The sequence below is a fragment of the Schistocerca serialis genome, chromosome 7 (genome assembly GCF_023864345.2).
Source record: "Schistocerca serialis cubense isolate TAMUIC-IGC-003099 chromosome 7, iqSchSeri2.2, whole genome shotgun sequence".
NCBI classification, from domain to species: Eukaryota; Metazoa; Arthropoda; class Insecta; order Orthoptera; family Acrididae; genus Schistocerca; species Schistocerca serialis.
In genome coordinates this window covers 277133617-277158948 of record NC_064644.1, presented here as the reverse complement: position 1 = coordinate 277158948, position 25332 = coordinate 277133617, and the positions used below count along the sequence as shown (strand labels likewise).

The following is a 25332-nucleotide window of genomic DNA, read 5'->3' as shown; positions in this document are numbered from 1 at the left end:
AGGCATCATTTTGTTCGAGTCTCTGCCTCAGAGGGGCACCGCCAACGCACATCGATATTATGAGGCCCTGAATCAGCATTCAAAACAAAAAGTAAGGAAACCTGACGGGAGGAGAGAGAAATGTCCCTGTTGCAAGACAAAGCCGGTGCTCACACTGCCTTAACCACTAACGCACTCTTGGACTAATTACTCCCCTCCCCCCCCCCCCCCCCCCCCCTCCCGTCGACAATTGTATTTTCTGACTTGGGGCATTCAGATTAACGTCTTTTCGAAAATTGGTACGGAACTGGTGGGAGAGTCCTTCGAGGAGGGTATAAAGAAAATTGTGCCACAGCTCACCCAATGCATTGACAAGTATTGTGTGGGAAAATAGTAAACGTATATCAACAGTATCCTGTTAACTTTTTTTCAGATATGATTTTTCTAAAAAAACAAAAAAAACTCTAATACACTTATTTTCCGGCCATGCCTCATATGCGTGGGTCACTCAGACAGCAGTGACGTGTGTGTGTCAATCTAGAGGGGTTCAACGAGTGTTCTGCAGACTGAATACAGTGGGCACAGGTTTGCGAAGGAGGGGCTTTTGCTACAGGACATTATGCCATTTGCTTTAGAGTTGGCAAGTGAAGCACGTGTGGCACTAACCTGTGTTTGTAGTGGAGCAAATGAGAGCCGTCTTTGTATGGAAGGAAGAAGCTTTTGGTCAGACAGTGTTATCTAAATAATTCATGGCATTCGGATTTGGAGCCAGACATTGTGAAAGGCAGTAGGTGTTGTGGCAGGTGAGATGATGAACATAAAAAAATGTTCAAATTTGTGTGAAATCTTATGGGACTTAACTGCGAAGGTCATCAGTCCCTAAGTTTACACACAAATTAACCTAAATTATCGTAAGGACAAACACACACACACCCGTGCCCGAGGGAGGACTCGAACCACCGCCGGGACCAGCCGCACAATCCATGACTGCAGCGCCCTAGATCGCTCGGCTAATCCCGCGCGGCTGATGAACATAGGTCATGTCGCTCGTTCTAGGGTAAAGATTACAAAGTGCTGAACCGTGATTGTCCTCTGCTCTCCTTAACAGTTAATGTCCAAGGACCCGCTCTCCCTCTGGGAAGGATGTTGTTAATGACGGTATAACATAATTACAGTTCACTACCTTGTAAACTGTAGCCGCAAAAGCATTCGGAAGCTGGAACCGGATCCGAGGCAGAAAAGGATGTTCATAAATTTTCAGCCCTACTGTTTCGTTTCCTCGTGTCCTGTCGCGAGATCAGGTTGGGGGGGGGGGAGGGGGGGGGGGACAATTTGCAAGTGGGAGAGGGAGAGGGAATGGCACAGAATTATATACTTATATGGATATGGTGTCTATTCTCTAGCCGTCAAGAACAGAATTGTATATTAGGACCTTCATCTGCTGACGGGCGTTGATATGCGTCAACCGGGACTCGAACCCGGGATCTCCTGCTTACATAACAGACGTTCTATCCATCTGAGCCACCGAGGACACAGAGAATAGTGCGACTGCAGGGGACTACCTCACGCACGTCTCCCGTGTGACTCATATTCTCATCATATATGTCCACACACTACATTCGTAGTGTCCCTACCCAATATAATCATTACACGTGGAAGACATTCTTACCAAGTCCCGTAAGAGTTCGGGTAATATGTGTGCATCCGCACAGAAGAGGACGGTCGTGGCCGGTATTGCCAGAACTATATACTTATACGGATTTCCATAGTCCCTGCAGTCACGCTATCCTCTGTGCCCTCGGTGGCTCATATGAATAGAGCGTCTGCCATGTAAGCAGGAGATCCTGGGTTCAGCTCCCGGTTGGAGCACATATTTTCACCTGTCTCCGTTGATATATATCATCGTCTGTCAGCAGCTGATGGTATTAATATATAATTCTGACGGCAGTGGGTCCCACAAAGACCCCCAATTCGGCAAAATTTACAATGCCACCCATGTACCTTAATTGGGAACTTTATAATCGTCCCTCTACAGAGACATCAATTGACTCATTCCTAGACGTCAGTGAGACAGACAAACTCAGCTGAGTGGCTCTGCGTCGCTGAGCTGGCGTCTACTGGCCGCATGCGAAATGTTATGAGTGCAGGAAGGGTTGTCTCAGCATTGAGGCATTTGTGAATGGCTGCCTCTGTACAGAGACATTTTTGAAGTACCTAATAAACGTGCACAGATGTCACCGAAGGTGTTGAAACCTTCAGGGGCACTTTGACATTTTATTCACGCATGTGTCAATGTCGCACAACCATCCCCCCCCCCCCCCCGATCCCCCCACCCCTCCTCCACCACCTGACCATGCTGTAAGACGGTGTGAAACTGGAAAGCTGGAAAACCATAAGCACCCTTTGCTGCTTGATATCACGTCCAATGATTTTGAACTGTCCCTAGTGGTTTCATCCAGTACACGGGAGAAAATGTGCGGTCGAGCTACAGTCCAAAGGGAAGCGATTACGTTCAATGAAGATGCTGCTCCACACTGTCTTTAGAATAGCACCCACCTTCTTGGCCGACTTCACTAACGCACGTTTGTGTGGTGGTGATTGACCCTGAGGTAAGCCAGTTCGAATCTTGGTGGCGGAAGAAATTTTCTTTGCCAATATTTGGCCGGCGGGGAGAGAATTTAAAGTTCCTAATCATTAGACTTTGCGGCAATGTCTTGGGTTCAATAAAAAAAATCTTCGCAGTGTATGATGAACTGAGAGCTTATGACGCTGCTGATGGTGATCCGTCCATCGGATGGAGACATTAAACTCGGCCCCATGATGCCTTTTGAGAGGAGTAAGCTACTGTAACTGCGACCGGGTTGAAATGACGGAAAGCGCGGCGTGACTCGGGGAGAGGCCCGCGAACAACACAACGGGAGAGGACGGACACGACCAACGAAGGACAGAACGAACAACGGAGTCACAAGGAAACCTAACAAACACGTCCATTCGTACACAGAACAAGAAAGTAAGTAAGCTGTCTAACGCGAGGCGATGAGTCCACAGACGTACGCGAGATTTCCTTTATTGATTTTCAATTCCCCCCGAAGGGGGAGGGCTCGCAGCAGCTTAGTACGCTGCTCTACAGCCTACAGACTTTTTTTAAAAAAAGGAAGAAAAAAGAAACAAGAAAAACAGGCGATAGAACGGTGACTTAAAGTGTAAAATGGCGGAAAAATGCGGAAAGTTAAAACAGAAAGCAAAAGTGGTTGGCAATGTTGATAAAATACACAGGAATCAGACAAGTAACATAGTAGACACACAATTAAAAAACATGGCGACAGTCTGGTTTCTGTTCGCAAGAGATAAAAAATCACACCCAGCGACAGTATGATGGCTGTACGCTACACTTCCCAAAAGACGCAACACAGAACACTCACTGTGAAACACTGCACGAAAATGGCGGCACAAATATGACACCCCGAGCCAAAGGCAGATGGGGGGGGGGGGGCGGGGGGACCTGGAGGAGGGGGAAAAACAAGGAGGGAGGAGAGGAAAAAACGAAAAGGGGGGGGGGGTGAGACAGGCTGAGCGAGAGGCAGGCGCTTAAGTCGTCTACCGGGGGCGCCGCTATTGGCCGCTGTACGCTACACTTCCCAAAAGACGCAACACAGAACACTCACTGTAAAACACTGCACGAAAATGGCGGCACAAATATGACACTCCCGAGCCAAAGGCAGATGGGGGGGGGGGACCTGGAGGAGGGGGAAAAACAAGGAGGGAGGAGAGGAAAAAACGAAAAGGGGGGGGGTGAGACAGGCTGAGCGAGAGGCAGGCGCTTAAGTCGTCTACCGGGGGCGCCGCTATTGGCCGCTGGAACGACATGTTCCACTGTGGCGCCTTCACACTAAAAGCGGGCCAGGAGGCGCGCGCCGCCACAGATTACGGCGTGATGGTGCAGAGACCTCTAGGGGTCTTCGGTGTCCATGACATCTGGCGGGGATTCAAATTCCGCAGCGCGCGGTACCAGATAAGCTATTGCCGGCGCCGTGTTTCACCCTCTCCGACACGAACATGACACTACACTACACGCACATCCATTACAGTCACCTACAGTTAAAAGATAACTGTACGCACACAGTTCTCATGCCTCAAAAAGGTAAAGTGCCGGCGGGCGCGGAGGATTGGGCAAACCTTTCCGATTAGATGGTTGAACTTTCTCGTAGCGGCCTCCCAGCCATTCATGCCATACGATTTTACTTTATTACAGAAGATTTGTATCGTCCGCTGGAGTCAGCAGTGTCAAATATTGTCAAAAGTGCCGTTCTATTGCTCATCGAACTGCGAACTGTCGTTTTCGACCACGAAATGCATGAGAAGGGTCGATTTCATTGACGCCCATTATGCGAACACATTGGGCATTTTTTTGTGTCGATTCTGAGCGAATGTGTGCGAGCCCCCATGCCATAGACGTTAAGAGAAGACATGGAGTATGGGTAACAGCGAGTGTGATAACGTTCCTATCGTGTGATACGTCCACGGTGGCAGTGGGTAAAATTCTTGTGCCAAGTTCATGATTACCTTACTTACACTTCACATGTATTTCCGAACTATGGCCTTTTTTTTCCTTATGTGTCAACACTTTGCTGTTTGAAGCACCGTCGAGACCGAGTGTGGATTCGCAGGGCACCACATTCTTGCACCATTACAGAAGGGAGCTGTGTGCACCTTTGAGCCAAATTTTAAACATCTGCTTCGCGACAGATGGCAATTACGAAGAAGTGACCCTTAACTGTGTGGCGCAGATTGTTGTTGTTGTTGTGGTCTTCAGTCCAGAGACTGGTTTGATGCAGCTCTCCATATATATATATATATATATATATATATATATATATATATATATATATATATATATATATGTATATATGTGTGTGTGTGTGTGTGTGTGTGTGTGTGTGTGTGCGTGTGTGTGTGTGTGTGTGTGGGTGGGTGGGTATTTCGGGGTTGCCTAGTGTTGGGTATTGTGGGACTTTAAGTGCTTGAGACAAAGACGAGTAGCAAAAATGAGATTAATAAGAAGCACCCAATTAAAATTGTGGACCACAAAATAGACAAGGAGAAGGAACTGTGTTTCCTTGGAAGTAAAGTTACACATTGCGAAGCAAAGAGGACAAAAAACAAAAAGCTGTTCCTGGCCAAAAGAGGTTCTATAGTGATAAACATCTGTTAAAACTTGAGGAAGAAATTTATGAGAATGTATATCTGGAACATAATACTGTACGAAAGTGAATTGTGGACGGAGGGGTAACCGGAAAAGAACCGAAGAGCCTCAGACGTAGAACGACAGGAAACGAAGAGATTCTCCACAGAATCGGTGAAGAAAGACATGCTTGGAAAAATTTGACAAGAAGAAGGATATAGATGATAGTACCTGTTTACGGAAATGTTCTTTCATTGTTGGCGGCAGGAATTCATGAAAGGGCCAAGCCCAAGGTTCAACATCACTTGTGAATGACTACGTCTAGATTTATTTCGTGACCAAATTTAAAACGGAATGAAGGGAAAAGTCAGTTATTAACAACCAATAACCACAGTGCTTAAAAATTTGCTTTGAAACTTTTCCCTTTTTTAAAAAAAATTACAACATGATCTACATCAATAATCACTTTAAAATTCTCTATTTAAAAAATTTACAACTATATCAAAATCAGCAATCACCAAGCGCCAGAAGGCTTAGAAATTGCATTGAAATTTTTATGTATTACAACAAGTTCAAGATCAATACTGAACCCTGAAAGGCTTAGAAATACACTGAACAGCCAAAGAAACGTGTACCTGCGTAGCGTCGTGTAGGACCCCCGCGAGAACGCAGGAGTGCCACAACACGACGTGGCATGGACTCGGCTAATGTCTGAAGTGGTGTTGGAGAGAACTGACTCCATGAACCCTTCAGGGCTGTCCATAAATCCGTAAGAGTACGACGGGGTGGAGATCTCTGCAGAATAGCACGCTGCAAAGCATCCCAGATACGCTCAATAATGTTCATGTGTGGGGAGTTTGGTGGCCAGCGGACGTATTTAAACTCAGAAGAGTGTTCCTGCTGCCACTCTGTAGTAATTGTGGACGTGTGGGTGTCGCATTGTCCGGCTGAATTGCGCAAGTCCGTCGGAATGCACAATGGATATGAATGGATGCAGGTGATCAGACAGGATGCTTATGTATGTGTCACATGTCAGAGTCGTATATAGATGTATCAGGGGTCCCATATCACTCCAACTGCATACGCCCCACTCCATTACAGAGCCTCCGCCAGCTTGAACAGTACCCTGTTGATATGCAGGGTCCACCATGGATTCATGACCTGTACACGTCCATCCGCTCGATACAATTTGAAACGAGACTCGTCCGACCAGACAACATCTTTCCAGAAATCAATTGTCCAATGTCGGTGTTAACGTGCCCAGTCGAGACATAAAGCTTTGTGTAGTTCAGTCATCAAGGACACACGAGTCAGCTTTCGGCTCTGAAAGCCCGTATCAAATGGCTCTGAGTACTATGGGACTCAACTGCTGAGGTCATTAGTCCCCTAGAACTTAGAACTAGTTAAACCTAACTAACCTAAGGACATCACAAACATCCATGCCCGAGGGAGGATTCGAACCTGCGACCGTAGCGGTCTTGCGGTTCCAGACTGCAGCGCCTTTAACCCCACGGCCACTTCGGCCGGCAAAGCCCCGTATCGATGATGTACCATTGAATGGTTTGCAAGCTGACACTTGTTGATGGTCCAGTCTGCAGCAATTTACGGAAGGGTTGCACTTCTGTCACGTTGAACGATAGGGTCCAGTCATCCTTTGGTCCCATTCTTCCAGGATCTTTTCGCAGCTCAGCGATATCGGAGATTTGATGTTTTATCGGATTCCTGATGTTCACAGTACACTCCTGAAATGATCATAAGAGAAAGATGAGGTGTTACAGAAGAATGTTGAATATTAGGTGGGCTGGTAAGGTAATAAATGAAGATATTCTGTGTAGAATCGGAGAGTAAGGAATATGTAGAAAACACTGATAAGAAGAAGGGACAGGATGATACGGCGTCAGTTAAGACATCAGTGAATAACTTCCATGTAAATAGCGGGAGTATATAGGGTAAAAACTGTAGAGGCAGACAGAGACTGGAATACATCCAGTAGACCCAGGACATAGTTACACGCTCTATATCTGAGATGAAGAGTTCGGCACAGGAGAGGAATTCGTGGCTGGTTGCGTCAAACCAGTCACAAGATCGATGACCCCCTACCCCTCCAAAAAAAAAAAAAAAAAACACAAGCCACACTAGATGTCTCCTACGCTCACCAGCTAATGAGCCGAGATGGCGTATGGCGTGAGTGGACTGCAAGTGCCCCACCAGCGAGGGAAGAAAGCCCCCAGTCCCATTGGTTTGGTTTTCAGTCCGAGTACGATGCAACATTCCACATCAGGGCATCAGTGCTAGTCTTTGCATATCAGCGTAACTACTGCAGCGGGGACAAGTTAATAGTACTCAATCCCAAAGCCCTTAAAAAATTAACTTTTCTTTGATGACTCTGGAAGGGTTCTATCAAATCTCTTCCAAATATTGTAGAGGTAAGACACATTACTGTCAGCCATAGATTAATGCGAAAAATTTTGATCAAAACACAGTAGAAAACATTAAATATATCGTACTGAAGCTTAAAGTGTCGCGGAAAGCAATTTAGCAGATGCTTAATGTGCTTGATTTTCTGTGTCTCTGAACGTTATTATTTCGTTAACGCTTATCGGCTATTGATGTGTTACACAAATCCATTTGTTCTTTTCAGAAGCACTAAATGTACATGACATCCTCCTGACTTCGTTGTTTAATGAAATCACCATGCCGCTGCTAAATCCCGTATTAGTTTCTTACCTATCAGACTGAAGAATCTATGGAGAGTAGCGCACAGGGAAAACAGCTACACAACAGATACCACGGATCGATATCACTGCTATTATAGTCACACCCCCTACTCTGGACAACTTTGTGGATTACTGCCAATGTCTTTTACTGTAATCACTGGAATTACATCGATACCCAGGATCCAGAGAGAATTGTTGTGAAATACTTAACTACTGATACAGCTGAACTTGAGGTTTTGCTCTTACTGTCATAACCGCATGTTATTAGTCGGAGAATGACTAGCAGAAGCCAAAAACTGATATGACTTACCTAATACGAATACAATTACTATTTTATATAAAACAAATATTTTGGTTATTTAATTGCTGTACAATGAAGGATTCCATTCTTCCAGGAATTACTATCTAGTACCTTCAGACAGCGTTGAATAACGAGTTTTCTTTAATGGGCACTGTTTAGTCTGATCCCCATTTTTATAACTATTTATACACATACCTGTATCTTTCAGAATGTGATAATAAATTATGATGTACTGAGTCAAAGTTACCTTTCACATAAGAATATCTCAAAACTTGGCAGGATCTGCAGATTTCCTTGGATTCAATTCATACACAACAATGACGGTGTTATCTCGAGAGCATGGTATCTCTCCATCAATGGACCGTGACTCGGGAGTCGTCAGGATGCCCAACTACACCTACCCTACCAGCTCCGCGTTCTGGCTCACGGTAAGTTAAAATGCAGAGCTAATCCCATCTTCACAGCATGGAAACCTTGAGTCTGCCCTGGAAGTTCTTTTAATCTACGCGTCATTACTCCACAGCTGAGCTATATGATGTTTTATCTCTTATGAATCCTTGCCACATCATCATTCATGATGATGGTTCAAAGCTGTCTTCTCAAGAATAAAAACTAGGATCTGAACATGAATAAACTGTTATTACATATTCTTTCTGTGAAATGTGACACATTGCAAAAGCTAGTGTTAAGGATTATCCGTGTTGCACCGTCTCTATTTCAGCATTATAAGCGATCACGAACTTGCGGTGGTTTTTCGGTTAGCAAGAAAGGATTGCAGATTTACAGCCTTACCTACAAAAGAAAGGAAAGAGTCGTTTGACGTTGTTGCCTAGGAACCCCGACTGGTAGATTGCGCGACCAGTTTGAAAAAATTTCTTCTTCCGTAAACAATGAGAATGATTTCTGTTTTATGTGTGTCTATTGACAGTAAGTGACTCTGATGGTAGCGTGCAGTCTGTGACATATTTGTGCTGATGGGACAATTGAGGGCGTCACACTCAGTGCCGGCAAATTGTCCACTGCCCCCAAATGGTACCAAGAGGACAGTCGAGCTCAACGTCTCAGTCCAACAGATGAGTTACTGACAGTGGCACATGCCCTGTCTCCATGAGACACTGCAAGTAAGTTTGGAGTTTGATGTAGATCATTGGCGCAAAGTCTGGTGAGCAGCACCTTCGTACAGTCACGTCTCCATCCTGTTGTTGTTGTTGTGGTCTTCAGTACTGAGACTGGTTTGATTCAGCTCTCCATGCTACTCTATCCTGTGCAAGCCTCTTCATCTCCCAGTACTTACTGCAACCCACATCCTTCTGAATCTGCTTAGTGTATTCATCTCTTGGTCTCCCTCTACAATTTTTACCCTCCATGCTGCCCTCCAGTGCTAAATTTGTGATCCCTTGATGCCTCAGAACTTGTCCTACCAACCGATCCCTTCTTCTAGTCATGTTGTGCCACAAACTTCTCTTCTTCCCAATTCTATTCAATACCTCCTCATTAGTTATGTGATCTAATCTTCAGCAGTCTTCTGTAGCACTTCATTTCGAAAGCTTCTATTCTCTTCTTGTCCAAACTATTTGTCGTCAAAGTTTCACTTCCATACACGGCTACACTTCATACAAATATTTTCAGAAACGACTTCCTGACACTTAAATCTATACTCGATGTTAACAAATTTCTCTTCTTCAGAAACGCTTTCCTTGCCATTTCCAGTCTACATTTTATATCCTGTCCGGACTAATATTGGTTTTAGCACTTTGTTCACAAAATGGATTCTTTTCCTTTTGGTGTTCAACACTGAGGTTGGTTTGCAGCAGACCGCCATTCCTCTCTTCTGTCTGCTTTCCTCTTCATCTCCACGTATGTGTTACATACAACGTCATTCATGATCTGTTGAATGTATGATATCCTTGGTCGTCCCCGCCGATTCCTTCCCTCAATAGCTCCTTCTGATATTGTTCCAATGATGTTGTTGTGCCGTAGGATGTGACCTACAAGTTTATCTCTTCTTGTTTGGATGTGCCTCCACAGAGATCTTGTTTCCTGTACTCTTCTAAGCACCTTTCCATTTGTTATTTTGTCTCTCGAGCTGATCATACTTCTATAGCATCACAACTCCAGGGCCTCTAGCCGTCTTCTCTCTTCTATTCCAATTTCTCAAGTTTCACATCCGTATAGGGCCACACTCCAAAAGAAAGTTTTCACGATATCGACCAGTTACGTACAATAATGATACATTTCCTGAACAGCTTCTCACAAAAAACTTAGTTGTGCCGTACTTCTATTTTCGTGCCATTAAACGAGCCAGAGACTAAATATTTTTTAAGTTAAGAGTAATCTAGCATGAAAATGTGGGAAAGCTGCTCCGAAATTCTGTACACGAGTGAAACGCCACGAATTTTGACATAAAAGGAAAAAGGAATAAAAGAATAAAAAATGTACAAAACACACTCGAGCCAAGAGGCTTAGCACAATTTCTGCATTTTGTAGCTACTTCTTTGGTAACTGTTCGAGGAAGTTGTCTTGTACAAGGTGACAGTGAGGGCTGGTTCCTACAGGTCAGCCAGGCATGTGTTGGTAGACCGAGAAACACCCAGCGGACTAATCTGAATGGTGAAACAAAACGGATTATATTACATTTCAGCCTCCAGTTGCATAAGCAAATAAACTTTACCTAGGTTTCTGCTATAATAATGTAGCCTTCTTCAGAATGTCACAACATAAAATTAACATTAAAATATGCCAGACACTGGCCATGTCGAACTTAAAATGTTGGTGCTACATTACATAGTCGCGTCACTTCACTCATGTTTCGTCGATAGGCCACACCAACGGGCCAGACAGGTGCGCCGCGGGCGCTGAGTTACAACTCCCCACTTGTCTGGCCCGTTGGTGTGGCCCATCCACGAAACATGAGTGAAGTGACGCGACTATGTGATGTAGCACCAACATTTTAAGTTTGACAAGGCCAGTATCTGGCATATTTTAATGTTAATTTTATATTGTGACATTCTGAAGGAGGCTACATTATTATAGCCGAAACCTAGGTACATTTTATTTGTTTATGCAACTGGAGGCTGAAATTTAATATAATTATATTTTACAGTTTCTGACTCTGCTGCACTATGCTAAAGATATTAAAACGAAATGGCCTCCACAGTCTCGAGGCCCAAAAAGTGTTGCTCAATAGCTATCAGGGTGTCTCGGTGGTCACCGCTACTACAGGTTCTTTGAAGAGCTGTAACAACATCTCAGCGACGGGAGCCTGTCTCGTCATTGGTTTCCTAGCTGCTTACTGCATCTTCTCAGATCTTGTTGGGCTCCTTTGCCAGATTATTCCTTGGCGTGGATAGCTGTTATAAGGAAATGTTTTCTTGCGTGTTTTGTGTAAAACATGCACGTGGACGCGTGTGAGTCCGCGGGCGCGCGCGCGCGCGCGTGTGTGTGTGTGTGCGTGTGTGTGTTCCCGCGCCCAAGTGTAGTAACAGTATTACATTGTCTAAATTTGTAGGCACCCTTTTCACACAGTTAGGAACTATCTTTAACATTATAAACACTGTTCTGATAAGCAATTTCCACAGTGCTCCCACTGGTAAAAGCATTAATTAATTGTTGTTCTCTTTTTCTCAAATATATATAACTTCATCTAGATTACGAACATTGCTTCGACACGTCTACGTTTCTTGGTCTGAATTATATAGAATGAGCCTGTTTGAGCCGCTAGCTACAAACTGTTTGCTGTGTTCGAGTTCTACAACCATTCTGTCATCTGGACATTTGATCAGTATGTTTTCCATTGCAACAAATGTCAGTTCTTGAACCACCCACGTCTTTTGTTAATTACAACGTTTCCCAATATAATCATTTACTTTTGTCATTTTTCGCATCTGAAACTCGGCGCTTTCCTAATTTTCAAGGTTTGCGTCCCTTGTAGCTTTATATCATTTTAAGAGCTCTTCATATCTCACAAATGCATCACAGATATTATTTTAAGACTTCTATATGATCAGATCGCAGATCGTTTGTGATGAATGAAACTATGTTCTAGATTTTCGCGAAAAAACATTCTGACCGAAAGAAAAATCAGGCTTTCCTCTGCTCAATATTAAATGTTTCATTCAGTTCCTTCTATTTCTCCATAGTCAAAAAATATCTTAATTCATTAGCACTATTCATCTCTAATATTCTCACTGTATTTCAGTAGTCAAAATCGCTAACAAAACATCTAATGCTGAGGAGTTGCCTCATAGAGACTCTTAAAATCAGGAAGTGCTGTTATATAATTATTATAAATCCATAAATGAAGTAAGCCTCTGGGGTTAAGATGCACAGAACAGGGTTTTTGTGGCAATATACCGTGCGTCCGCAAAGTCTCTTCGCAACAGGAAGCCTCGCTTGTCTCGTCTAGTTCAGTGTGTGAGGGTGTCAACACATCCAAGTCTCACTGCTCGTCTTCCGTGAGCCTGCAGTGGCAGAGTGTTCTATTGTTACGTGTGCGTTGTGCGTTGCGCCTGTTATTTGTGTTATTGTCTAGTTCTTGCATAACCTGAGTGAAGTGAGAATGCTTACCATTACAGAGAAAGTGGTATTAGTGGAAGAGATTTTCTGTGCAGGTGGAAACTTTTCGGACCATATGAGGCTGCAGTTTAGATTGCGTTCTCCTGCTTCGTGGTGTTCACATAGTGATACAGTACATGATTTCATTCGCAAATTTCAGACAACACGTTCAGGTCATGACGCACCATGAATTTGTAGGCCCACAATTTCAACAGAACGAAAGCTTGACGACATTTCGGACATCATATTACGGAGTCCAACAAAATCTGTGAGGAGGTTATCCCAACAAGCTAAAATCTCTCGTACGACAAGCAGAAGGCTGTAACCAAAGAATTGGGGATGTATCTGTATGAAATTACTAGTGAGCAAGAATTACAGTGTGTGGACCATGTGAAACGAATCACGTATTACGCATGGTTTCAACGATTGTTAACCGACATGGAACTGCTGTTTCAGATTGAACCATTTTCACAAATGACGCTTGGTTTCACCTGTCTCGCTACATTAATTTAACGAACTCGGTAATGATAAAATCCACATGCCTTAAGGGAAATGTTATTATACGCCGAGAAAATCAGAGTGTGGGTTGCTATAACACGAACGTGAATTATAGGGCCAATCTTTTTCGATACAACCGTCACTTCGGATGTCTATTGTTCCAAGATAATTTATTTCCTTATTCTCCTGCTGAATGAAAAAGGTATCAATCATTCCTTTTTTCCAATAAGACAACGCTACCGCTCATATGACACACCAGCCGCTATGACTTTTAGATGAAATCTTTGGAGAGATTGTAACTACGGAAGGTCTCTGGTCTACGCGCTCGCAGAATCTGACTCCGACCGACTATTTCCTTTCGGGTATAACTAAAACATTTTTATGTCAAAGTAACCAAAAGGCAATAGATGAACTGAAGACAGTGATAATTGATTCACTGCAAACTGATTACACGTGACACTTTGGTAAAGGTGTTCGCAAATAGATGTAAACTTGTTGAACTATGCCTTCAACTAAGAGGAAAACATTTCCAGAACCTAATGTGATATTAGTGAGTACAGTGTTTAAATGTAATTAACATAATTAATTAATTTCAATGTTTTAAAAGAAAAATGTTGAATCCAATCAACCAACATAACTGCAGCCACTAGTAGTGATTCCTGGCCCCCGGCTTATACAACGACATGAATGTACTGCCAACCTTACACGGACTTTGCGGTCGCACTTTATATTGCCTCCTATGTCACGTGACTTTGGTATGATGATAGGGAATTACCGCACTGGGGTACCAAAGCGGCTCTGCTAGCTGAGGCCCATGGGGCTCAATGGATCTTCCTATAGCTGGCATCTATCTGAGTATGGCAGCTCTGCTAAAAGAACTTTGTTCCTTGAGTTTACCACGAGAGGTCTGTGAAAACAAACCACGGCAGCTTATGGCCGTCCCACATCTGCACATAAGGAGAGCTCCATTGTGCTACCTGCCACTCACCCTTACGTAGTTTTCTTCCACTTCAAAGTGTGCGCTATGGACAGTTTAGACAAGGAATCATTTATCTACAAGATTCAAATGAGACCAGCAATCTGGAACACTTCATTTCAGGACTGTTCAAAGTGTGAACAGAAGAAAAGTGTGTTGGGAAACATGAGCGTCGTAAATGCAGTTCATTCCAAAGAACACGCCGTTTCACTTTACAATCACATTCAAACTTTATACAGTAAAGCACTGTGTGGTTGGAGATAGTGGAAATTGTCGATCTTCAGTGTCCTCACAGCTTGTTCCTGATGATCCACTCCAGCCACAAGAATTTTAAAACACAGATAAACAACATTACCATCCGGCATATGAAAGTTTTCCTTAAAAGCTACTTCCAGACCGAAATAGCACAGCTGCATCTCTTGCTGCAGCAATTGATGCTAATGGATCTAAGACCTCAGATGAAATTGAATTAAGAGATAAAAATGTAAATAGATAAGGCTGGTTTCTTACTTATTGTTCCAAGTATATGTTTGCGATATTAAATTTAATTTCATAATTAATTACTATTCAAATAAAAGTTCAGAAATCTCTTTTATGCACACAGTGTGATTCCATGTTACAAACTCTTACACATGATAGATAAGGGTAAATATATCAATTTGACGTAAGCGAGCCTGGTCCGGAAACGACTGATTCGAAAGTTTTAATCGAAAATCTTTCGAATACCTGTGACTGTGCAAAATTTCTACCAGTACTATTCTTGACAAGATCGTTGCGTAGGCAACTTACAGAGGTGCTAGTATAGATCAAAACAAAACAAAAATATCTGGAAAACGTGAGCTCTAAAATGCATACCTTACGAGCTATGCGCAACTGTTCATCTTCGATACTGTGAAATGTTTCTCTTCTACAGCGAGATCTTTGGCTACGACAATCTTAGAGGTGGCAGTATGGGCGAAAACAAGAAAAAAGGCCAGTAAAAGTGGGATCTAAACTGCGTACTATAACAGCTATGGGCGCCTGTTCAGTAGATGGGATGTGTTTCACAGTAGCGTCCATTTCGGTACTGAGAACGGACTATGCTAGCAGGCGTACCGGTAGACCGGAGCTCTGCCAGCACAGCTGCCGTGGTGTCCCAGTGTGGTAGGGCCCCAAGGTTTCCCCACAAGCAATCTGCAGATTTTGTGCGCCATTACGTCGTTAGTACCAACAGAATCCATTCTGAAGTACCGTTGATTTTTGCACCTTAACTATTTGCACGGTTTACCCAGAATTAATGTGGCTTAAAGCTTCCCAGAAGTAAATTCAAGGCCATTTCGATTGCTTATCAGAAAGTAACACTTCTCAGAAGTCGCTTTTATTATTTTAGCACAACGAGGGATCGGGGCACCGTTTTCTTAGGCTTTGCGCTAGACTTGAGCGTAGTACCGAATCTCTCTTTTAACAAATTATTTTTCGGTAGCATTAGGAAATGCTCTCTAAGTTCTCCATGGTGCAAGTTTCTGAACAAATGTGGAATTTCGAACTGTGGCGTGAAGTGAATTAGAAACTGGCGTACTTATTTTGCGCATTTTATGTTCTAATGTTCACTACGTTATATAATAAATATTATGAGGAAAAAATACAAAAAACAAAACGAATGTTCAAAAAAGCGAAGTACCTGTCGTAAGACACACACACACACACACACACACACACACACACACACACACACTGCTTCAAATGTCTGCCTATGAAAACATTTCTTGGTGCGTACATGTCTTAATACAAAGTGTAAACATGCATTAATATCGAAAGTTACATGACAATACCGAACTGATGGGAATATGTGCAGAGAACTGTAGTAACTATATTGATATTTATAATTTATGACGAAATTGTTAGAAGAGACCGCTGAATACTCCAGTGCCAAACAATTCGTAGAACTTTTAAATTTTGCGACAAATCCGTTTCATAACTTATGAGAGCATTTAGCGAACACAGGTTTGTAATTACAAATAACGTAAGCTCAAGGCAAGCTGCCAGTTGTCAGGATATTGCACTACCCCCTCGTTCTCTTATTTCCTGTCTCATTCATGAATGGGACATCTTTTCCGAACCGTAACACTTACCATGAAACGCTAATTATTTGTTAAGTAAGATGCAGACATTCTTATTAACCAAATCTTTCCAAATAAGCACCTAAATTACTCCTTGTTTCCATCAGTCACAATACCAGCTTAACACTGTTTGGTGCAACAAAAAAAAAAAAAAAAATTACAGCACACTTTGATTTATCTAATACTGCTCGTTTGATGTCTCTGTTTCTAGGTTGTGCCATGGGGTTTCCGCCGAGTTTTGGACTGGGCGTCTACAAGGTACCCAAACTACCCAATCATCGTTACAGAGAATGGTTACGCTGACTATGGAGACCTGGATGATCAAGAGCGCATCAGCTACTATGGCGTAAGTGGATTGCATTTACATCAAACGCTCAGTTGTCTGTCTGTACTGTTATCAATGTACAATGGAACAATTGTGGAAGGCAGTCGCTCTTCCATCATATTTTCTCGTATTGTGCACGGAATAAGATTTTTTTGAATTGCGATTTATGATTCTGTCGAGATGTAATCTACAAACTTCTATGAGCACGAGGCAGTCTGTCCAACCCTGCCATTACAGCAGACGAAAATGAAACGAGCGTTTACGAAAAAGAGTTTTGAAGTTTGGAATCAAAAGTTTTTAGATTTTGTGTACCTGCAGCGCAAGTTTTCGGCGAATTTTTTGTAGTTTTATTCCTTACAATAGATGCTTTTCTTGGGGCACAGTCTCTAAATTTGGCATAAGGCTCATGTTGGTGAAATAGAAGTAGAATTGAAGGAGAACTTACTTGCAGCAATTAGCTTACAGAACTCCTGCTTGACTGAATCCTGAGTATTCCTTATAAGTGTGGGATCAGTATTACGCACATCTATAGGTTCAGATAATTGCTGTGCGTTTGGATAGTGCCAGAAATGCTCATCCAACACAAGTACCATACGCTATAAGATATATGCTGTATTTCACTGATAGTCTTGTTAAAAATTCCTACATGGTCCTCTGATACATACAGGTAGTTGCAGAAATCCCAAAAATGGCAATGATCCCTGGAATTAGTCGAAAGTGAAGCACAGTGGAAATATGATGAACACAAAGTGCTCTTCACTACTCATCATGAAAAGGTGCAAAGACTGCCTGGGAAAAGGCGTTGCACACGGTGGCAAATAGGGCTTTTCAGTGGGCCTTCCAAAACAGGAACTGGACAGTGACTGCCTTGAGGCATCCAATGTGTTCCAATGAGTAGTGACTTTACTTCTTTCAAATGATGCAAAGTGCCAAGTGCCCTGACAGCCCAAAGAGGCATTTAACGCATAGTGTGTTGAAGGTATTCTTCCAGAGAGATGTTCGCTGTGTGATGATTTGGGACTGGTTTTTGTGCCATTATTTGAGTCCACTCATTCACATTACAATAAACATGAACGAGCGTGTTTACTTCTTCTCAGCCACCAACTTCTGCCCTATTTTTTTACATGTCTGTTATGAGTGTGCTCCCGACACTTTTGTCTTCCGAGATGAGAAAAGAGTGTTCATAGGGCTTTAAATACACATTTCTTGTTTGACGTTCACTGCGGCATCCTATTGAACCTCAACTGGCCCTCCATCTTAATGCCACAAAATCTATCGGGAGCTACTTGGAACAGCTGATTAACTGACAGTCAACGTTTCCACAACATGGCACGTCTACAGGCTCTAATCGTCTATGAGTATCTTCTACTGCACGTCATGCCTGAAGAAACGTTCCTCACTGAATTGAGGCCGCTATCAAGGCTAGAGGAGGTGTACACGGTGTTATCATGATGTTTCCTGGGAGAAAATTGGTGTCCACAGTGCTCACATGATATTTAATTTTTATGTCTTACATAAGTTATGTAGTTGTAATAAAGTTCCAAATTACTGGTCATGAGCGCTGAACTGAATGTCCCAACAACTAGAAGTCTATATTTCTAGAACAGTACTGTTGCTCTGGCCCCGTCGTATCGTGAACGAGCCACGTCTACACTATAAGAATGTTTTCCCCATGGCGATTTGCCACTCTTTCTCACTGCTGCCTGACAAGTAGCTGTGTCTCTCTTTGGAAGACAAGAGTGAAATATTGACTTCTTTCTGTGCTAGTTCCCGAGATTCTGTGTCGAGAAGATGATAGATGCCCCATGACTTGAACACCAGCAGGCTGTATAATCGCCAACTGATAGTGGAAGCTGAAACATCCTGGCACATTGAAACACTGCACCAGATCCAGTCTCAAACTTCGATTTTTTTTTTTCATTTCGTAGGCAACTGCTCAGAGCTTTCCAGGAACGTCACATGAAGTGCCTGCACAACATATGTTCTGCCAACACATCTCTCCTACAGTTTTAACCTTCCTGGAAGTACGATTGTAATTTTGAGAGAATATACGTATTATTTTTATCTGGGGCGTCAGAATAGATTCAGCAATTTATTTTACTGGTTGCGTTACATAGAACAGTTTTAAGGTTAACGTCATTAGTTTGATACCATTTAATGCACTTTACAGAATATCATACTCTATTTCAGCAATACCTGGCAGAAATGCTGAAAGCTATTAACGAAGATGGGGCAAATGTAATCGGATATACAGCATGGAGCCTTCTGGACAACTTGGAATGGAATTCTGGTTTCAGGTAAGTCGACGTTATATCGTATGGTATGATTTAGAGACATATTAGTTCGCTAAGTTCAGTTGATTTTCTATCGATTTATGAAACATTAGTGTATTTCCATACTACCAACAATCAGGCCACGAAGTCCTTTATGACACCTCCTTAGTTCTTGCTTCCACAGACACACGTTTGTAATGTATTAAGACACCGATTTCTACCGATATCGTCAGCACCTAGAGACACACTATTGTTAACCATTTCATGCCGGCGCCGTGATTGTTGCTCCGTGCGCTGTAGACGAGACCCAGACCCACCCTACCGTGCCCGCAGTACGGCGCAGTTTTCGCGCTCCGCGCGGTGTTATTCTGTTCTGCTTTCACACTCGTAGTGCTATCTCAATTATTGGACTTTACACTATGTATTTATTCGGGTAAATATTTACACAAATCACACATATTTTTGATATTGTGTGTCGTGTCTGTGCACAAATCCAAGTCTGGGGATGTCAATGGAACAGCTGGAGTACCACGTGTACGTCCTGCAAAAGCAGCTACAATAGGTGTTTCATGTTCATCTTCAGATTCGGACGATGATTCGCTTCCATCTTCACAGTCACTACCCAGTTTGAGAGAAAGAGCGTATCTGACATTTCACTTCTAGTAGGAATTAACTGACATTAACAACACGACACTTCAGATAGAAACAAGGCGCGAAATGAGCAGTGCTACTCAAGCGAAACCAACGCTTTGAAACTGAATGCAGCTGCTGTCAAGTGACTCTGTTGTTAACTACAGACTTCGAACAAAGCGCTAGATGGTGCATATGTCAAACTTCCACTCAAGTCGAGCGTAGTGAAGCGGAGAAATGTTACACGAGGCGGAACTGCTACAGCAGTCTACCGGCTGGGCGGCACATTCACTCCCGACTTCTACAGAAGTTCACCATAGCGAAAGGGTTAATATACTGAAGGTAGACGTAAAAAGCCTACAAGCCTTTTGTTTCTTCCTTTCCTATTTTACGTGCTTCGTTGCTGAGGTTGGTTATTTGGGTTTTTTTGCTACTTAAGTTATAACTCACAAGCTCGACTCGAGCCGTACCTTATGTTTGGCTAACACATGGTTCGATACAGTGGTCCGAAGTTACTTACAGAACAAGCCTCCAAGATCCTGTCAGTAGCTTTTTCAGATAATGGTTATAAGAGGAGAGCCTGGTCTGTTACCTTGGAGGTAAGAGAGTATTGGAAGAGATCTCACTGATTACAGCCATGAGGAGACTAAAGGGAAGGAAAACATCAGGACAGTTAAAATTAGTGTATACGCAGGATATGAAAGTTCTAAATATCGCAACATGACTATTTTGTCTTTCACATCTTCCTCTACAGCTGTACTTAGCGAAACTGAAGAGTGGTGCTGTTTGTACTTTTCATTGTGCCATTAACGTGCCTTCCCGTTCCATTCAAGAATCGAATGACCAAATAATGACTGTTTGCCTCATGTCATCAGCACGATCTCTATAGGGCTGATACGCAGAGAGCCGAATAATATTCATAGTTTCTACCTGACAGACTTTTGATGAATGTTATTACACAGGTTCTTCTTTCATACCAGCGACATTACACGGCTGCTTGCCATGAAGGTCCTTCAACAGCTCTCTTACATGCTATTTCCATTCCAACAAGCCTGTAACCATTGGCGCCCACATCTTTTGCGTGCACACAGTACTCCCTGCTAGGCTAGTGTAAATGATCCCATACATTCTCTTTTCATACGCTTGACATCACACTCTTAACTATTCTAATTGGTCTCGTTGCACATTCTTTATGTCTCCTGTTAGACTAGTCTAAGTGGTCCCAAAGATTAAATGATGGTACAGATGTTTGCATTGTTGTGAATGTGAAGGTGGGTAACTGATTACGGATGCGTTACCAGTGGATGAAGTCTTTTCCTCACTCTCATCCATGTGTGATGGCAACCTGTGTGTATGACTGTACATATTGCCGTCCTAATTAAACAGAATATCTTGAAGAAGGGTTACAGCCAAGAAGTGTTTATTTAATTCAGTGATTGGTTTCACCAGGCGGTAGCAAACACCCTCTAGCAAAATCACCAAAGAAAATAATACTGTTGCAAATAGGCGGGTGACTTGCAAAGTTGTCACATTAATAGTTCTGCTAGTCAAACAGCTAGGAACGAAATACTGACTAAAGAAGAATTCTCTGGTACAGGCATGAATTCAGATTATAATCAAGTAAGACAGAGTTTAGGGATGGAATTTTAGAGTGTACGGGAAAATGGGAGCTCATAGTCGTCTCTGAGATACATAAGCTGGAAAATAATTCTAAGAAAAAGAGGTTTAAGGAATGAAACGAGAAGCATTTTTTCCTGGAAATGAAATCATGTATACGAGTAATGAAATGAGTGTGGAACATCCGAGATTGAGAGGTAGTGTGTGAGGCTGAGAGCGGAAATTTAGAGAAAAGTTAAAAATAATCTTGTTGAAGTCAAACTCGTGTTAAACTGTCCAGCATGTGGGAAAAGTTACCAAAGGAATAAACTGTGTAGTATACGATAAAGATGGTCCATACCAGAGTGTAACAAGATGGAGGGAGAAATCGTATGCGGCAAATGTAGCAAGTAATACGATTACATATTTTTGTGATTTTTTCTCATATTGCTCAGAAAATAAAGGTGATTTTTTTACCTTTAAACAGAAATATTTTCCACTGAAAACCCCAACCACCCTAAAGAAATCAGCATAATTTGACTTCCAGTTCGATTAAGCGCGATGCTATTTTGAAGCCACCTGTAACGTTTTCTCTAATAAAATGCATGAGGGGAGCAGTTGTTCCTCTGTTGTAAACTCTTTGTTCCAGATGCCATTGTAAGTGAAAAGAGTAGACTTGATAATTATTGTTTACATCCAGCCTACATTTATCGCCGCATCGTCCACTAATGATTCTTTGGGGTTCAATAGTTGTGTAGGTTAATATTTCCTCTGCACTCCGTTTTGAAACAATCTCCATTAGCGCGAATTCTTGCTGTAATAAACTGTTCTATACGAAGGATTTCATGAAGTGTCTTTCTCTTCACTTTACTTCAAAATAAACACTGCAAACGGTGTAAATATCTGTTCATGGGTAGTTCAGGATACTACCTCAGAGTGAAGTTGGTAACACAGTGCACGATTAAAGCTTGTATTATTGTATTGCAGATATATTACGAGGCAGTGTCAAATAAAAAATCGGCTCTAAACGTTAGTTACATCGAATCATAGAGCTATTACTATGTTTCTTAGATAATTTCCGCTAAATTGCGGTGATGCGAAATCACTGTGGGTCACTTACCTACTCTCTGTGAAGAGAAACGGTTCACTCACTGACTAGCGATAAGCCCATTTTATAAATTCGTAGACTTTATCTTGCAGTAAGGAAACGCTTAAAGGAACTCACGCAAAAGGTAAAAATTGCCTTTTCTGCTCCAACTTCTGTGATTTCTGCAGAGATACAGTTCGAAAATTCCAGTTCGCCGGTTTTCGTGCACCACATAATAGTCTCTGCTGCAATGCACCTCATAACTACCGGACTAATAGTTCTTTGGGCATGTGAAGGCAGACAGTTGCAAGTGATCACATTATCAGTCATGATTTAGCCATAGTTATCTTCAATGAATAAGTTAATGCGTTGTATTAACGTATTTTCGCACTAGACGAATGTCAGGACTTCGTTTGGGTATGTTCTGAAATGTCGCATCATGATATTTGCCTGTGTTCCCTACAGCATTGAACTGAAGAGCTCGGAACATCAGTTCTTGTCCTCCCATCAATGTGCTTGTGAGGCTATATTTTACCACAAAGAAACGTTCTACCATATAGTCCACAAATGTTCATTATATGGCTTGGAAAATAGGGACGCAGCAGGTACATTGTCTTTCGTGACGATTGCGACACATACAAATGGGATGAGAGCTGGTGAAAACTGTATCTTGATACCAGTGTGGGAGGGTGATAAGAGACAATGGAATAACAATCCCTGTTTTTTTATGAAGTATTACTTGTGTCTGTGGTCGGAACTGCTAGACTTACGATGTCGTGAACAAGAATTTTATATTCTCCGCGATTTCCCTAAATCACTTTCCACTCTAGCTCAAAAAGAACAATGATGTACATAACTACAGTACGAGAAGGAAAAACGACGTTCATTACCCCCACATCATTAAGGTTATCTTTAGCACAAAAAGGGATGCACAATGCGGCAACTAACATTTTTCAAAACTTACCCAACGATATAAAATGTCTGATAGACAGCAAAGTAAAATTTGTAAATAAAGTGTAAAAAATTCTGCTTGACAGCTCCTTCTATTCCGTAGAAGAATTTCTGTTGTTGTAATGTGTAAAATATACACCTGTATTTAAAATTTTTTGAAACATTTTGTCTTGATTCTATTGGAATGTTAAATTTCTTCCCATAATAAAACAGTCTAAACCGCACTTCCTAAACTGGCGCCCTGTCCTCGCCAGCTTCAGCAGACTCCCCAGTAGTAAGCTGTCTCATGAATACCAGAACAGTGGTCGAAACCAGTCAGCAGTAAACAAATAAACATCTTTAGGGGTTTAGGACTGTTCCACTACATAAAAAATTACATTTGCGTCTTTTAAAAAAAATCAGTAACTAAACGATATCTTTATTCCATGAAACTTGTTGTGCAAAAGTTTTTTCTAACCTAAAAATCAAGAGAAAACGTAATATATAACTTACTTTTAACTACTACATAATGCTTTTAGTTTTTGTATGTATATAAAAACTGCTTCATAAATGAAAGAGGTGAAACGCATATCGCAAAAGCAAACTGCCTCCCATTTAGTTGCAAAGACGGAATTTACCTTCATGAATCCACGGAAAACAAAAGAAAGAAAAACCTTATAAATGTTTTGCATGTAGCCACAGTTTCAAATTAACCCTTTGAGACCCTTTTGCTGCACTTGTGTACATTAACTTTTAATATGTCTTAGCTGCAACAGAAGTATTTTTCCCTTTTTGCCTTTGGGAACTTGAGGTATACATTTGTGAATGTTCACCATTTCCATCATGCGCAAGTGCTGCCAGCTGTTGGTCATGAGTATGAAAATATAAGCTAGTAAATGTGGCAGTGTGCAGCCACTCGTGACCACCAGAAAACACGAATGTGATTAGTTTGCTATATTTCACAGTATAATTGACTATTGTTATTGTTCTTTTGGATGATAATAATTGAAAAATAATTTCATAATTTATTACAATAAAGAACATTTAGTAATTACTTAATTTAGTCCATAGAATGAAGCCAAGTTACAAATTATATTTTGAAAACAAATTTTTGTATAAATATTGCACCTAAAATCATTAAAAAATCACCTAAGACCATTACCATATAAAGAGTAATTTGCTTCCCACCAGAAATAATTCTGGTTTGAAAGGTTTAATTTGCGATGTGAATGTAAAATGACTCGTTCCACATTATTACGATTTATTGTGTAAATAGTCCATGGAAGACGTAACTAAATAACGAAAGTTTCGGAATGGCTTTTTTACCACAAAAATTTTTGGTTCCTTCAGCCATTCTCCTAGTTAGCATCTAGTGGTCTTTCTTTGACGTTCCAATATCGTCGAAGCCTTAAACGTCGTCTTTCCTGCTTTTCTTCCTACACAGAATATAACCTTTCAAACTGCCTTCACCTGAACCATCAGGCCGAATTTATTCGTAACTACAATGCCAAATTTTTTTCTTGCTGGATAGCGAATAGTATTTCGTCCATGACTTCACTTTTGTACTATCATGTTGTCGTCTTGAGAAATATAGACTCAAGTAATCCGACTATTGATACTGTGTCCGTGTGTGTGTGTGTGTGTGTGTGTGTGTGTGTGTGTGTGTGTGTGGTACGTGGTTGTGTGCTACTGGTCAATAACATAAGTAATAACTGTTGATGTTTGATATGCTTCTGTTCTTGTTTGCAGTGTGAAATTCGGTATCTACCACGTGGATTTCAACAGTACTGAGAGGACAAGGACGCCAAAGGCCTCGGCAAGCTTTCTTGCTGGCATCTACAGGAATATGAGTGTACCAGAAGAATACTTCCAGTAATTGTCTCGATGTAAATTAACCATGAAAAATTTCCAAATAAATGTTCTAAGTATTAAGTGCTTCTACAATTAAATAATGATACATACAGTTAACAGCGTGGTTCCTATAATAAAAAGGACTACTATCGGCAGCACTACATTACCTCGTCACTGCGTTCCTGAGTAATCTCTTTTTCGTTGATAAAACAATGACACCACCAACATCTGAAGACGAAATGTTATCCTTATACATTTTCCAGACAAAAAAGAAGAAAATACTTTCTTGTACACCGGCGTTTTAATTTGCAACCCAACCAACAAAATTTTACTT

At 41.8% G+C, this 25332-nt stretch overlaps 1 protein-coding gene across 1 annotated transcript in view; it reads left to right on the top strand.

The window, feature by feature from the left end:
• LOC126413011 (myrosinase 1-like) overlaps positions 1-25023 on the top strand; it is an 89094-nt gene extending 64071 nt beyond the window's left edge. The window contains exons 8-11 of the mRNA XM_050082904.1: positions 8459-8607; positions 16518-16652; positions 18822-18928; positions 24897-25023. Of these exons, the coding sequence (XP_049938861.1) occupies positions 8459-8607; positions 16518-16652; positions 18822-18928; positions 24897-25023 (518 nt within the window). The remainder of the gene's footprint in view (positions 1-8458; positions 8608-16517; positions 16653-18821; positions 18929-24896) is intronic.
• Positions 25024-25332: the final 309 nt, after the last annotated feature.